The 13,811-nt window shown below is 45.0% G+C and overlaps 1 protein-coding gene across 4 annotated transcripts in view; it reads left to right on the forward strand.

Moving 5' to 3' along the window:
* The window catches only part of UNK (unk zinc finger), a 45,057-nt gene extending 31,959 nt beyond the window's left edge, over window positions 1–13,098 (forward strand). For 3 of the 4 annotated variants that reach the window (XM_084218275.1, XM_084218278.1, XM_084218276.1), the window contains 7 exons: window positions 676–744; window positions 1,418–1,592; window positions 2,728–2,829; window positions 4,298–4,486; window positions 7,270–7,451; window positions 7,944–8,201; window positions 8,552–13,098. In XM_084218275.1, coding sequence (XP_084074401.1) covers window positions 676–744; window positions 1,418–1,592; window positions 2,728–2,829; window positions 4,298–4,486; window positions 7,270–7,451; window positions 7,944–8,201; window positions 8,552–8,707 — 1,131 coding nt within the window. In that variant the 3' untranslated portion in view covers window positions 8,708–13,098. The remainder of the gene's footprint in view (window positions 1–675; window positions 745–1,417; window positions 1,593–2,727; window positions 2,830–4,297; window positions 4,487–7,269; window positions 7,452–7,943; window positions 8,202–8,551) is intronic. The other variant, XM_084218277.1, reaches the window with a different exon arrangement.
* Window positions 13,099–13,811: the final 713 nt, after the last annotated feature.

Consider the following 13,811-nt stretch of genomic DNA (forward strand, 5'->3'; position numbering starts at 1 on the left):
CTGAATAGTGGGATTCCAAATGTGTATTGGCATTCATGCAGTTTTGCAATTCCAGACAGCCTTGGCCTCACTTAGGTTTTCTACCTTAGAGCTCTTATGTGAATGGATGAGGGAGGATTTTTTTGTGAAGTTAGTTTGATGATGTTGCTTTGAAAATTGGTTAGTTATCACTGTGTTTTATTTTGCAATCTTAGCTGGGAGCTGGAAAGGTTTGAGGGAAAACATAACCTACATACTTTTATTTTCCCCAAACTGAAAAATATTTGCATAATCTAACAATGCAGTGTGCCTCCCACCATTTCTGGCCCTTTCTGGGTGTTAGATGCAGTAGGGTTGATGAGTTAGTTATAGCAAGGCAAAATAATTTGGTTTTGATCTTGGTTCTTAGGATGTGCTTTGTGCTAGCAGGGGTCTTACAGCAGCATTAAAGGTGAATGTCACTGTGACAAGTCTCTGCATAACTCTAAGGGTGATGTCTTGGTATACAGAAAGCAAATGACTTGGAATGTTTTCAGTTTGCTGTGCTTTTCCTCTCCCCAAATTCTCCAGTGCCTTGGCAGCCCAAGAGAGGATTGGACTGTGTTTCCCGTGGCCTCTCCAAAGCCAGCAGCCAGCCATTTTTAATTTTGCTAAATAATCCCTCTGCTTATCTTTTGTTTTGTCTCTTTACTGCAGCAAGCAAAAATGAAGTCCCACTCCCTGGAACACAGGAGCCAGGAACAACCTTTGTTACAGCCCAAACAGGTATGGAACTGCTGGCAGGGCTCTGAACCCAGCTCAGGGCTTCCAGCACCACAGAGAAATCTGTGGATCCAGACAGCTCTGCAGGGAGTAAATAACAGTCCAGACACCATTAGGGATGCTCAGCTGGAGGGATTACTTTATGAAGATGGGATGATTTGCTGGAGGTGTTATTTGGGAGTAGTTAGACCTGAGTGAATTCAGGGTAGATTCATAGGGCTGGACTGTGCAGGAGAGTCTTCAAATTACAGAAAATTGAGCTGGAATGGATCTCTGGAGTCATCTAAGTTCAAGGATTTGGCAAAGGGAATTTAATATCAGGTTCTAAGTCGTGTGCTGAACTAAGTCTGAGTGAGTGATTGTGTGGCCCATGGCTGTGATTGCATGCAACCTGTGGGTCACAGGAGTTAATTCTGGGGCAGCCTGAAAGATGTTTAGAATACTGGGGAGGGGAGGGGGGACATGGAATGGAGAACAGTCGACAGAAATTAAAGAAAAGCTGTTAATCTCTCCCCACCCCCAGCCCAGTGGTAGCAGTAGCCATCTGTCAGGTTGGAAGCAGGCAGGAAACAGGTTTGCTGCTGGCATTTGGCTCCTTCCTGCCCATTTCTGAAGGGGTTGTTCTATAAAGATGTTTTATTTCCTACCTCTTTCGCTTTCCACACTCTTGTTTCAGGACATCCTGGGCATTCTCCCAGTGGGGAGCCCACTGACATCCAGCATCTCCTCTAGTATCACCTCCAGTCTGGCTGCAACCCCCCCGAGCCCCGCCGGCACCAGCAGCATTCCAGGCATGAATGCCAATGCCCTTCCCTTCTATCCAACCAGTGACACCGTTGAGTCTGTCATAGGTAACTTTGCCTTTTTCACTTATCAAAGTAGGGCTTCCTCAGCCATGGATCTCCAGGTATGAGACTTGGAGTCACGTGGCTGTTCCAGTGAGCTCCAGTTTTCTGTGTCTGTCAGTGCTGGCAGATTCCTGAAGCTTGTTCTGTGACTGTGACACATCTGATGTTTTCTGCAGGTCATTTGGGAGGAAATTGACCCACAGGACCAACTGAAGGCCTCTGAGCCACTCACTCAGAATGGCACGTGGTGTAAAAGGGCCTTAGTTTTAGCTTTGTCAAAGTGACAAAGAGGTCTTGGACTAGGCAGGAAATCACTGGGGCATTTTCCACAGTTACAACCCCTCAGTTCTAAAGGACAATTTTATAGCCAGAGCTACCACCGGGTAGATTGTAAGGACTTTGTCCTTTGTAGGGTGTAGAACAGAGGCTGTAAGAGAAAGGAAAACAGGAGAGTCCAGAGAGTGGAGTCACTCTTAGATAGGCACAGACTTTTTGGTCACCTGTTTTTCTTCTTCCTTTTTTTCTTTTTTTTTTCCTTTTTTTAATTAAATGTAACGTTTCTGAGGTGATCTCACTAATTTGTAAAAATAATAATAGAAATGAGTGGGCATGTGTGGGATGGAATTATATTGATCATCATTAGTGATGAGGCATATTCAAATAGATATAACAGTTTCAGGCATTAATAAGCTTTTTTTTACCCAATATGAGAACCTCAGAGATGTTTTTCAAGTGTTGCCTTCTCCTGGTATTTCTTTTCCAAGTGGCTTTTCAGGAAAGCAGGGACAGAGCACCAACCAGACCCAGACATGCCATAAGCCAGTGTTCCTGTACATAAGGGACAGACTTAAAAGAGCAGTTTGGGGAAGACTTATGGGATCTGCTGTTAATTTACCAGATTTTTGTTTTCATATACCATTTGGGAATACTTTAAGACAAAAAGAAACAGGTCAGGTTAAAGAACCTGAACTGAAAAGCTGCCCATGACACTTCTGCCAAACCATCTGAGAACAGGATGGAGAGTAGGGCCCTGAGAGGTAGCAAGCACAGGCTCCTCTGCATGTAGGCTCTTTGGGCCATCCTATCTCTTGAAGTTGTTGGTCCTTTATAACATAATTGGTACCTCTGTGTCTGGCAGAGTCTGCCTTGGATGACCTGGACCTGAATGAATTCGGAGTGGCTGCCCTGGAGAAGACATTTGACAGCAGCACAGTGCCCCACACGAGTGGCATCATGATAGGTACATGAAAGCAACAGAGCTTTCTTTATCTTCTGCCAAGCAGTGTTGCCCAGTCACCTCAGTGGAGCCAGCCCAACCAAGCTCTAAGACCAGTCCCAAAATGACATTGGTTAAAACAGCAATTATAACAAACTCTGGCAACCCCTAAGCCTCTTTGAAGTGAGAGCTTGCCCTTACTGACTAGCAGAGCTGAGCTGTTGCCATTGGACCCAGCTGTCTTGGGGATGTTTCTTGAGATTGAATGGGACTTGCCTGATTTTTTTTTTCCTTTTTTTTCTCCTTTTTTTCTTTCTTTTTTCTTTTTTTTTTTTTTTTTTCTTTTTTTGAATGTGTAAGTGGACTCCAGAAGGCATCTGATGCATTTCAAATCAGGCCAAATTATAACAATTTGCATCTTAAGCAGAAAACTCTCCCTAGCTGTAACAGGAAACTCACTGACCTGGTAATGCCATCCATCTGTCAGAGTGTCATCATGGTCTGCTGATTTGGTTCCTGTAATGTCTGTCTCATTTTGATACATGGAGGTAGGCTAAGGCCTCTTCTACCTGTCTCTGATGGGTGTCCAGGGAAAAAAGAAACATCTCATCACTTTTTTGGAAGTGGTTGTAGTTTCTGGCTACCCTTGCTGTGTAAAGCAGCTGTTTGAACAGGAGCTAACTGGTTGTCTGGAGGTTTCCAAGGGAACTGCACTGCCTGGAGCTGTATTGAGGGAAAGAACCTGTGGAAAGAATATCATTTCCACTTCCCTGCCCAAGATTAGAGCCTGTTGGAGGTTTACTGTCCCTGGCTGCTGCTCCCCACCTGCAGTGCCTTAGGGATCCTCCCCTTCACCCTCTCTTCACAGCAGGCCTGGGTGTTACCAGGTGACCTTCTAAGGAGGGACATAGATGAGGAGAGGGCAGGGCTGAGATCTCCCTAAATCTGTGAGTGGCAGGCAGAACAACCTCTGGTGTAAGGGAAATTGATGTCTTTTGTGGTTAGGCTTTTGTTTATTTGGGGTTTTTTATTACTGATAGATCCAGGCACTCAGGTATGTGTAAACAGCTAGTCACTGGTTTTTAATGGTTGAGATCATGGTGGTCTTTTCACTACAGCTTGTTTGAAAGTATAAAAGCAGAGGCACATGTTTTAGAAGTGAATTTTTCGTGACAAAGTATTTCACCAGACACCAAATTCATCTTCTATAGACTGACAGAGACCGAGCTCTGCTCAGAAACCTTTTGTTCCTTGCCACTGAAAGGGTAATCCATTGAATTGTGGAGGGTCTTAACCTATGTGGGTCATGGGATGGCAGCTTCAGTGCTCCTCTTAAAGGCTGAGAGGGGAATGAAACCTCAGGAGAAGTGGAGGAAATCCCGAGGGGCTCAGGGAGGAGAAAGGGAACCTGACACCTCCTGCTCTGAACTCCTGCCTGTGTCCACACCTCATGATCATACATAGCCATCCTCTCTGTGTGTTCTTTGTCCAGGTGGGAGTTTGCTGCAAAGTTCTGCTCCTGTAAATATCCCCGGCTCCCTTGGAAGCTCTGCCTCCTTTCACTCCGCCTCTCCTTCTCCACCGGTCAGCCTCTCATCGCATTTCCTCCATCAGCCCCAGGGACACTTAAGCCAGTCAGAAAACACTTTCCTGGGGACATCAGCTTCTCATGGATCATTAGGTAAATGCACAGTGTGTGTGTCCCATGTACATGCCTGTCTGTGCCATGTAAGTATTTTCTTTTCAGTTGGCTTTAATTTCAATGTGTTATTTCACTGCTGCCATGTATCTCTTCTTCCCATGAGAACAGCAACGGGACTAGAAGCTGTTTCACCAAAAGTCAGCTAATGCCTCATGAACAAGGGAGCAATTCCCTCTACTTCCCTTGTTTCTAGGCTGGCAAAAAGGGGCAGATAGGTTAATTGCCTTGCTCTGATGATTCGTTTCAGGGAAAACAGCTCTGCCTTTTTCAGTGCCAGCAAAGTGGTGCTTTGCTGTGATTTCACATAAAACTCAGAGCTGGGTCCTCAGCTTAGCTTGGTTTAGGTAGGGATTGCAGTTTGCCCTTGGGGCTGGTTGTGGGCCAGATTGGCTTCTGGGAGCTCTAGAGCAGGCCTGGGCCACTGGAACTTTTTCTCCTGTTTGACACTCTGCACCAGTTCTGCAGTGTGGACTTTTTGGAAAGTCAGTGTTTCAGTTTTTGTCCCCTTTGCTCCTTCCCCTCCTCGAGGGTCTTTCTCCTGCATGAGGGACTGAAAGAAGAAAAAATTACTTTGGAGCTTCAACTGTGTCAGGAAGAACAGGAAATTTAGCAGACAAATCTGTTTTATTATCGAGACATGGGATTACCTTGAGAAATTAAACTGTTTGGCCTCCAGGCTAGAGGGACACCAGTTCAGCTCATTTCTGTTTGTAACAGTAAATATTAATTCTCTTTATTGATGCTAGACATAAATACCTCTTAAAATCAGAGATACACTTTAATCTTTAATATTCAGCTTAACCTAATAAAATTATTACATGCTTGTGTAAGCTATTTCTGCATGCACTTATCTGTGTAACTGCATCCCTTGTTTGCACAGCCCAAGCCCATGCTTCCATGCTTCCATGCTTGCCATTGCTGCTCATTAGGCTTTAACAGCTTTTACAATTACTGTAATAAAAGACATCAGAGGCCATCTCTGCTCTTAATTAGGTTGAGGCTGGCTGTTTGTCCCAGTTTTTGTAAGGAAAGGAAAAATTGCTGTTTCAGAAGAAATGAGTTATGTTTATCTTGACTATGTATTTATATAAATAAGAAGCCAAAAATTGCAGGAAATTCACAAATGCATTTAAATAATTTATTTATAAAAGATATTTTTCCATAAACACAACAAATCCTTTGCTGGGGTTTTGAGAAGATATTTAAAAAGTATCTTAGCAGTTGGCAATCATCTGTTCCATTTAACTTAGTGAATGCACATAACATGTCAAGTGTGTAGTTATCACTTATTTGTATTGAAATTGAGTTAAAAATACCTAGTTCTGGGCTGGTTTCCACTGTGTTAGGTGCAAAATGTGCAGAGAAGACTTTTCTGCCCAAAGGGGCTTGGTACTTCCAATGTGAAATGAGAACAGCAGATGGAAAGAGGGAGTTAAAATAAATTACAAGATCAGCCTGGTCAGCACTGTGGCAGAATTTGTGGCTTGCCAGCATTCTGCTTAATGCTGGATTCCCATTCAAGAAAACTAAGGTTTGAAAAATAAAATGTGAGTTGGGATTCCATTAAAACTTCTTGCTTTCCACTGAGCACCCTTCAGAGCAGCTGAAATGGATCTGTGGTAAGTGGCCTGAGCCAGCAAAGATCCCTTGCTGCTCTGCTGAATGAGTTCATGTGCCTAAGCCCTTGGTGAAGACAATTTTGTCACTATTTGTGTCTTGGCTGGGAGGTCAGTGGTGCTGGGACAGACCTCAGTGAGAGGCTGTTGATTCCAGGATTCACTTGCAGGCACAGTTTAGCTGCTGTAAGATCAGAATTATCAATTGCAGCTCGATTTAGGAATGTTCCCAGCCACTGGTGAGCACCACTGCATGAAAATTACTCCCACATCAAACTGGAGCAAACTGTGTGGGTGAGAGTCCACACTCTGTCTCAATATTAGCTTTTCCTGCTAGTTTTCCCCTGAATGCAAAGTGTGGGTACCTACTTTAAGTGAAAGTTATTGAAAGAGTACAAGCATTGGACTCTGGAAAAATAGCCAGTTTTGTCTACAACTGATATTCTACTCCTTTGTCTCCTAAGCCTTGAATTTCTTCCTGAAAAGAAAATTTATTTGAACAAGCTAAAATAGGGAAATGGCTAATTAGTTTTCTTTGTTGCTGCCCACTAGCTCAGTGCTAGAACTCTGCAGAGGATGAAGCACATACAGATACTATTGTCTCTACTTGTTTATAAACAGGATTTTCCAGTTCTGTTCCATGTCTATGGAAACAGTAATGACTTGGAGCATTTTTGTGTCACTGTTTGGAAGTGAGGTTCCTTTTCTCAGCCCCACACTGAGGAGACAAAAGCAGAAATTTCTTAGGGTGTAGGGTGGGAGGAACCACCACCTGGGCTCTGTGAACCAACTCTGGTGGCTGTGCTGCACTGAAAATTGGGAGGTAGAAGCAAGAAGGGGCATTCAAGCTGACAGCTCTGCTGTAAAAGTGATGCTTCTAAAAACAGCCAGATCGATTCAAGAGTTGCCTCCACTCAGTGTCATGGTTCCTCCCTGCATCACTAAAGATGAGGCCTAATGCTGTGAAATTTCCCTATGAAGTCTCTCTATGATGGACTCTGGGTGCAGGGGGATGAAACTGATTCTTAAGATGAACTTTTTATCCTATTTGCGCATTTTTGAATCCTGGATTTCACAGGGTTAGGGAGGAAATGGGGAAATTGCCAGCACCTGTGACATAACCCTCTCTATTTCCCTGTGAAACAGGTTTAAATGGGATGAACAGCAGCATATGGGAACACTTTGCTTCGGGGAGTTTTTCGCCCAGTACCTCACCTGCATTTCTGTCAGGTCCAGGTGCTGCGGAGATGGCACGGCTGCGACAAGAGCTGGATGAGGCCAACGGCACAATAAAGCAGTGGGAAGAGTCTTGGAAACAAGCCAAGCAGGTACTTGGGCAAATCCTGGGATTAGGGAGTGTAAAGGAGTAGAGGGTGTCAGCCTTTCAACAGGCTCTTTCTGGACATGGAGGTGATGGACAGAGCTGCAGGTTTTACAGCATTCTTTCCTCTCCCTTGGAAGTCTCCAAATCACTTGGCCTGGTGCGTTCAGGTGCTGGAATTGCAAGGCCAGATGTCACAACAGATGCCCTGAAGTGTTTGACAGTCTCTCAGACCTTTGATCCACGATAATTTATCAGAATGCAGAGTTCATCCCCTGAATGCTGTGAGCCAGATGAGTAGAACCACAGCCCAAGCGGATAGGAATGAGCAGTGCCTTGAAGTAAGGCTCCAAACATGTTTTAGAATTTGGGAACAGGCCAGGTTGGTCAGAACTGGTGTGAGGCGTGTATGGAAATTGATTGTTTTGTCTGGGTTTCTCTTTGGAGACAGACAAAGTTTTTAGACTGCTTCTTTTACCCTCTTTGTTGGGACTTGCAGGCTTGTGATGCTTGGAAAAAGGAGGCAGAGGAAGCAAATGATCGCGCCAACACAGCTAACATGGAATGTGAACTGGCCCGGGAGCAGAGGGAAGCCCTGGAGCTGCAAGTGAAGAAGCTGCAGGAGGAGCTGGAGAGGATCCACACCGGGCAGGACCCGCAGTTCCTGCGCTCCTTCTCTGACCTGGAGACGCTCTCGCTCTCGTCGCTCTACACCCTGCAGAAACAGCTGCGGGCAAACCTGGAGAAAGTGGACAAGGTGAGTGCCAGGGCCTGGCAGGGCAGGGCTCTGCCCTCTCTGCTCCCACAGGTCACAGCTTTCCCCCTTTTCTTTATTAGACTCAGAAATCAGAAGCCTGTCAGAGCACTTCCAGGTAGATGTAATCAAAGTGAGCTCTAGCAGACTCACAGGAAGATAACTCCATCTTCTTTGTGGCTAAAGTACAGAGTGTAAATCAATCAAAGCTGCTCTGTTGATCCTAAAGGTGCTGAAAGGCATCAGAGTGTGCTGCTTTCCTTTTGCTTCAGGAGATGAGCAGGGCAGACAGCTGCAAACCCTCCCTGGCCCGTGTGTGACACTGATGCTGTGCCCTGTGCCCTCTCTTGCAGGCGGTATTTCAGATGCAGTCAGTGAAATGCCTTAAGTGTCAGGAGGAGAACCGGGTGGTGCTGCCGTGCCAACACGCGGTGCTGTGCGAGACGTGCGCTGAGGAGGGCGAGTGCCCCATCTGCCACCCCAACAGGCCCCACTCTCTGCAGTCGTGACCTTCCAGGGACGCTGGTTCTGATCATATCCTAGAGAACTTTTTAACTTTATACATACGTACATATATATGTATGTGTATATATATATATGTATATATGTGTGTGCATGGGCGTGGCTGTGCACCTGTAGGGACGTGCACACACACGCACATGCACACATGAAAACAGAAAATTAGTTGCAGAGCACTTTTTAATATTTTACATCCCGTATCTAAACTGCCCCTCACCCGTGCCCCACTAATTCTAACTCTTGATGAACTTTGAGAGCTGTTTTTAATACAGATCAAAGGGCCGTTTGCAAAGAGTCTGTGTTTCTCCTCTTTTCTATTTAGATGATAACAAATTTTTGACTATTTCCAGAAGGACTTAGAGTGGGCAAGAGGGACTTCCACGTGCTTTCCAGAGGAAGAGTTGAGATCACGGGGAGGATCGAGGTGGTTTGAAATGACTTGCTCATGCCTTCGGTCCCCCTGCTCTTTCACTGACCCAGCTTGGTTAAAGCCGTCCTCCCTGATGGGAGCTCTGCCAGGCTCCTGCCTGGAGGGCCTCACACTGCCCATCTCTGAATGTGCAGGAACTTTGTCTGTCATTTAATCAGCAAAGTTCACTTTTTAAATTTTTTTACACTCTTTGTATATTTGTATGAAAAGAAGAAAAGAGGGAAAAAAAAATTTCTATTGGACCTAGAGCAAGCCAAGCCCCAAAATTCAGTGACCAATGTTCACTGCTGATGCAGCCAACATGTTCCAGGTCTGAGCAGCCTTAGAAGTATTGCCCTTGGGTGAGCCAGAGCCCTTTATGAAGGAAATTTGGATGCAGAGGTTAGTTCTCTCCAGGCACCCCTTTGTCTGGTGACTGTTTAGAGACTTTTTACTGTTTCAGACCAGATTAGTTTTGTTTTAGCCACAGGGACCTGATTCGTAGTCACTGCTGAAGTGCATAAACCAATTCCAGGTAGGCTGAGGACGTTTTTGTTGCCTGTGTCAGCAGCTCAAGGGCGGTTTGTGGATTGCTGGCACCAGAAACTCTGGTGCTGGAGATGTGTGGTGACAGAAATAGTCCAGCAGGACAGAGAAATGCCACCAGCTCAGACCTGCCCAGCAGCTGAGCTTTCCTGTGACTTTCCTTACCAGCATGTCCATTGAATTTTTACATCAGGTGGATTGCAGTAACCTGCTGGGATCTCAACCAAAAGGCCACTCAGTTGACTAAACATTTTTATTTTGCACAGGGATGCTCCTGTGCTGCCCCTCCATGACCTGGAAAAGCACTGGAACCTCCAGCAGCCCACTATTGTAGGAAAACTGAATTTTTACCAGAGCCTCTCAGAAAGCTTCATATTTAATACAAACACATAATTAGGTTTGTTTCCATAATTCCACCTTTCCTCTCCATGGAAGGGGTTAATATGCATTCCCAGATGATCTCTTAAGTGCAGCTCTGTGTAGTTCTTTTTTATGTTTTCCCATTAACTTGTTTTTGGGTTTTTTGGTAAAAATGCTTTTTTTCCATGTGTATTTTATTGTAACTAGCATCAGGTTTTTAAATTTTTTTTTAATGGAGAGACACTGTTGAGTGACTATTGTGGCTATGTTGTTTGGTTATAGCCTTTGAATGTCTGTGCCATGGGGCAGCACATCTGCCTTGGTCTGATCTTAAAGAAAGACCTTTTATTAAAATACATGAACATTTCTCTTTTTTTTTAGGAAAAATAAAAAATAAAAAAAAATTAAAAGTGGGAGGGGAGGAGGAGGAAAAAGCCCAATTTAGAAAAAAAATTTACTAAAAAAGTTTTTTTTGTAACTAACTTAAATCATAGGAAATAAACTCTTGAATCAGATCTTTAATATTTATAAGCAGCAGAGCTGATCAGCCTGTTTTTGGCTATGGTTTGTAACACTTTTTATGAGCGTGGGGGTTTCTCTGCTCCTCTGCCTCCCTGGGGGCTGCTCAGGGGTGATGCTGCCTTTTGCCAACCCTCTTTTTCCAGATCTGTCCAGCAGCAGCTCTGTGATTCCAGCAGGGAATCCCTCACGTGGAGCTTGTCCCCTGAGGGCAGCCTGGGCTGTCTCCTGGGGCTTGCAGTCACAGGGTGATGCAGGACTTGGGGGGGTTAAGGGCAAAGAGCTGTTTGCCCCCAGTTTCCCTGGGTTACAAGGAAAAATTCCAGGCCAGAGAAAATGTGTTTTTCCCTTTTGAGTAAAACAGTTTCTCTGTTTTAAAACTTACACTGAAGGACCAAAGAATTCAGAATTTCACCTGTTTTGTGGCCCTTAAATTTGAACTTTCCATTGCCACACTGCACTCATGGCAGAGCAGCCTGAAGGAATCAGCACTAGACCCTTCCCTTGCCCCCACCCCGTCCTCTCAGCACTCTCTTTGCACAAGCACATAGACTTTCTCACTTTTCTCTGGTTCTTGAAGAAACACTTCCTAAATTTAGGTTTCTATCAATTTGTTTGCTGCTTTAAAAAAAAAAACAGGAGAGGAATATTGAAATGTGAATTTATTTTCTTAAGCATCAGATGGAAAAGAGAACTTCATCTTTGCATATTTTGTGAATGTTCTGGTGGGCCATTTAAAGACAATTTCCGAACCAAATGAGGTGGGAGCAGGGGGAAGGAGCAGCATTCCTGACCCACTCCAGCAGTTGTTGCTGCCTGCTCTGTGCAGGAAGGACAAACCATAATCACAGCACTGCAGTTGAGGCTTTAGAGTCTGTGATCAGCTTTTGTATGTTGTAAAAAGAGCTGAAATAAACCTGGTGCTAATAAGTGCAGCCCCTGTCACGTACTGTCAGGCTTCCTTCTGAAGCAGGAACTCCCTTTACAGGACACACAGTAACATAGCAGAGCTGAGGGGGCTTCAAAACAAAAGTGGGGTCCACAGAATTCCTTGGGGAGCAGCCCAGCTGAACAGCCCTGACCATGTCTGGGTCCTGCCTCCTCACACAGACTCCTGAGTGGATAATGACATTTTCCTCCCCAAATTTTTGGGAGCTTCAGAAGAGCTGACCTGGGTGATTAATTGGGCAGGTCGGACACTTCTGAGTTGAGAGCTGGGGGAAGGAGTTGTGGTTGTGTTGTGAAACCACAGCATCCTAAAGGTCAATAAACTTTTACATTATTATGGAAAACCAACCTAGAAGCAGCTGGCTTGGGACAGCACTAGCCTGGGTAGATCCAGAGCAACAAGCAGGGTCAGAACTGTAGGTGAGAGCCAGGAGCTGAAGGATTTTAGCATTTTGGGCTAACAGGACCACTTTGAGCTCCTCTCTGGCCTTAGGTGCCGTAGCCATGTGCCTGCAGTGGCACAGGAGGGACCCAAGAAAGGTCTCAGAGCTGGAGCACATTTCCTAAAGCAGATCCCAGCCCTGGGGGTCCCTGCAGCTGATCCCCTGCTGAAGGGTTTTACACTTTTGTACATCTCTGAAGCTGAACCTGAGCCACTGGCAAGGCTTGTGCAGCTGAGACAATGAAGAGAATTCCTTACCCTGGGAGGAAGCCCGTAACACTGAATGGACTCAGTCATCCCTTGCTGTTCCCCCAGCCTCCAAACCTCCTCTCTTCCTCTTTTTCCCCTATCTGAGAAGGAAGAATATTACCAGTGTTTTCCTCCAGAGTTATTATAATCCTTGGAGTGATGGCCAACAGCAAAATAGATGTTACTGATGTAAAACCTAGTATTTTAAAGGTGAAGTATTCCTGCAAAGTAGTGACTGCATTGGAGAGATTTCTGGGGCTTCCCCACTCTGTAGCTTCCAATGTTAAAACAAAATAAATACAGTATACATTTAAAAAAAATAATAATAATACACACTGCAGTATTTCTGGTGGCAATTCTTGCCCAGTCCCTTCCCTGCTTTCCCCAGGAGGAAGGGCACTGGGCAGAGGCGCCCCTAGTCCGTGTAGAAGTTGGCAGAATGGTGATCAGTGGTGTAAAACGTGTTGTTGATTCCATGTATAGAACTGTGATTTCAGCTGTCGTTCTCTCGTACTCTGTAAATATGTGTTTTGGCTGTCGGAAACCTGGTTTAGACTCTTTTCTTGGCAGAGTGAATTTGCATGTGGGGCTGGAAAGAACTCAATCTGTGTCACAGTTTCCAAGGGCAGGATGGATTTTTTTTTTTTTTTAGACGACAATAAATTTTTATTTTTTTGCTAAGAAAAAAAAATACAAACTGAAGCGGTGTGTGCGTGTGTGTGTGCGCGTGCCTGCCCGGGTGCATGTGCAGCCCTGGGCTCTGCTCTGGGCCTTGGGAGGGTGGACAAATCTGGGATTTGGAGCCCTCAGAACAACTGATCTGTGGCCAATTCTCACACAACTAAGAATAATTTCTCTCTGAGCTCCCCTCCCTTTTCAGGGTGTTGCAATTCACTTTCCTGATGGAGGTGTGGTGAAAGGGGGAGCATCAATGCAATGTGGTTAAGGTGGGGCAGAGACCTCTTTGGAAGTTGCAAATCCAAAAATTTCTCACCCAAATTCTTGGTCTGGACATGGATTTATGTCCTGGAAGAGCCAGGCTGGGCAGAGGTGAGCTGTGCCTGCACAGTGGTTACAGTGTTTTGTGTGTTGGCACCCAAAAGAACACACCTGGCCTGTGGATCCAAGAATTGCCTGTTAGTTTTGGTCTAATTAATGCTTCAAAGATGCATCAACCACTTCCATCAGTCCAATCACCACAATAATCTGAATGGGCCCATTTATATTGCAGATTATTGGTAACACAATAAAATCAGTAGATCTAAGTGCCAGCCCCTTCCCTCTTGTGTTCTGGCCATCCGCCTGTGTCGGGTTCTTCACCAGGATTAGGAGGAGGATGATGGAGACTTCTTCCTCTTCGTTATGCTTGCATTTGCTAGGAGCTGGTTTTGTGTGCTTCATGCCTTATTTTTTAATGTTTGAGCTGTTCTCCTGCTCCATGGGGTTAGTTGTGCTCTGACTGATTAAGGTTTATTAGTCCTTCTATGTAAAAGGTGGGATTTCTTTTGGGGTGGGAGAAGACCCACACGACTGCCTGTAGCTGAGCAAAAATTAAGCTAAAACACCTTGAATAATAGTTGAATAGGCTGTTGTGCAAAAAACCCCAGAAGACAGGTCAGCC

This window comes from Fringilla coelebs, assembly GCF_963513975.1.
Source record: "Fringilla coelebs genome assembly, chromosome: 19".
Taxonomy (NCBI): domain Eukaryota; kingdom Metazoa; phylum Chordata; class Aves; order Passeriformes; family Fringillidae; genus Fringilla; species Fringilla coelebs.